At 46.2% G+C, this 1836-nt stretch overlaps 1 protein-coding gene across 1 annotated transcript; it reads right to left on the bottom strand.

Moving 5' to 3' along the window:
- Positions 1 to 16: 16 nt before the first annotated feature.
- Positions 17 to 1752, bottom strand: BDW70DRAFT_165366 (uncharacterized protein; the record flags this gene model as incomplete). The annotated part of the gene is made up of 4 exons (XM_073741729.1): positions 17 to 691; positions 735 to 1100; positions 1149 to 1547; positions 1600 to 1752. Coding segments are annotated over 4 exons (1593 nt in total), but the record flags the coding sequence as incomplete, so codon positions are not given.
- Between the last annotated feature and the right edge of the window lie 84 nt (positions 1753 to 1836).

Raw genomic sequence — 1836 nt, 5'->3', positions numbered from 1 at the left:
TAAACAGATTCCCTACCTCCTTGCGGACCACAGCATCCTTCCAGATCTCGTCCGAGTCTACTGCATCCCATATCTTCCATATCAAGGAGCGAGCGACTTCAAGGTCATCAGTATGTTCGTCAAACCCACGTTTGCCTCCTTCTATTAGCGCAGATTGGCGAAGGATGACATCTCGGACAATAGTATCCCATTGGAAACTCTGGCGCTCTTTGGCAGCCTTCTCTGGAAAGACCCAATTAGCATCAAACCATACAAGCATGTGGCTGATAATGCCAGTCACAATAGTCATATTGTTTTGCAACGCGCCCCATCTCTTCCACGAGTCGAAGGTGGGCTGCTTGGTGACAATATAGAGAAATGCTTGGGTATATTCAGAATCGGTCAGATTTTCGAGAAAGCCCGGGCGACGGCGATTATAGTGATTGTTTTTGTAGACAAAGGAGGGCATTTCAGGCCATGATTGTGTGGTAACGGAGGCAGCGATTGAGGCTGGGATATGTAGGCCTTTACCCGTAAGAACTCCATTCTCATAGTCAGCTGGGGTGGGAAAGAATAAGAGGATGAGATTTCTTATATCATTCTTGGGGATAAGCATTATCCGCTCAAGATCGCTTGATGGTATTATTTGCCAACATTTGCCAAACACTGCTTTGGAGTTGTCAGCAAAGTTGCGTAGGAGTTCATCCCAAATCTAGCTAAGTTAGATTTAGTCTTAAGCAATATAAACAACTTACAAAGTCAAGACTACCCAGCACGACATTTGAGCCCCAGGTGACTGTAAAATGACTTGCTCCATATCTTGTTCGACAGTACTGAGCAATTCCAGCACAGAGATCACTTCGTAAAATATTGAGCAAGCGTGCTGTATTGCTGCCACTAGCTCCATGAGCTTGCACGAGCCAGACCTTCATCTTCTTTTGACCTTTCAGGAGTGTAGCACGGTCGGCCATGGACTTTCGTTCCAGAAGATAGAGCACGCGAACAAGAAGGTCTCCATTTGCATCAGACTTTGAGACTTTGTCACGGTTGGCCCGAAGTGCTGTCAATGACTCAGCGTCTAGTTTGTCCCGAAGATACAGAGATACAGGCCAAAGGTAATCCTGTAATTGTCAGCACAAAACTCTAATCAAGATAAATCTTCAACATACCTCAGAGGTGGATTGTTTGATTCCTGCCTTACGACCCTTATCAGTTTTGGCAAGGGTATCCTGTTCCTCATTGAGTGCAAAAAGTGCAGCCTGACGATGCTGGCCAGCCTCGAGACATATTTTCCAATCAATAGCATTCTGTGGGATAAGCAGGGCATTATTGGGAGTCGCGCAGGTCGAGACTGTGGTAGTATTCTTGACGAGCCGACTAAGATTCTCAACTGAAGGCACATCATGCAGTGAATCAGGGCACGGAATTGTACTGGTAGATATGCCAGTAACAATAGCTGCCAGGAGCTTATTCCATTCTTCCTGTGACACAGAGGCGCGCATGAAATTCTCGGGCTCAGTACGACGAATGCCATTCCTAAACTCTTCTTTCAGAGAAGCCACATGACCCTAGTTACTGTTAGCCACAAAATCTAACCAAGCTAGATTTGAGAAACCAAACCTCATCAAGTTCACGATTGATGATCTCGTCGCTCCATTTTGGATCCAGAAGACGAACATCAATGACAACCAGACCAAGTTGAGCATTCGCCCAGGTTCGCGGGAAGGGGTCATCACGCTCTATTAGAATGTCGTCCTCCTCAGATCCAGACATATTCTCCCCCTTCCTCCCCCTTACCTTCTCCTTAGTCTTATCATTCTCCGCAGATACTTTGCCTTTTGTGCCAGCTGCTTTATT

This window comes from Aspergillus foveolatus, assembly GCF_047715535.1.
Source record: "Aspergillus foveolatus strain CBS 279.81 unplaced genomic scaffold BDW70scaffold_358, whole genome shotgun sequence".
Taxonomy (NCBI): domain Eukaryota; kingdom Fungi; phylum Ascomycota; class Eurotiomycetes; order Eurotiales; family Aspergillaceae; genus Aspergillus; species Aspergillus foveolatus.
Note: the sequence above shows the minus strand (reverse complement) of the source record. Positions and strands in the feature narration are given on the sequence as shown.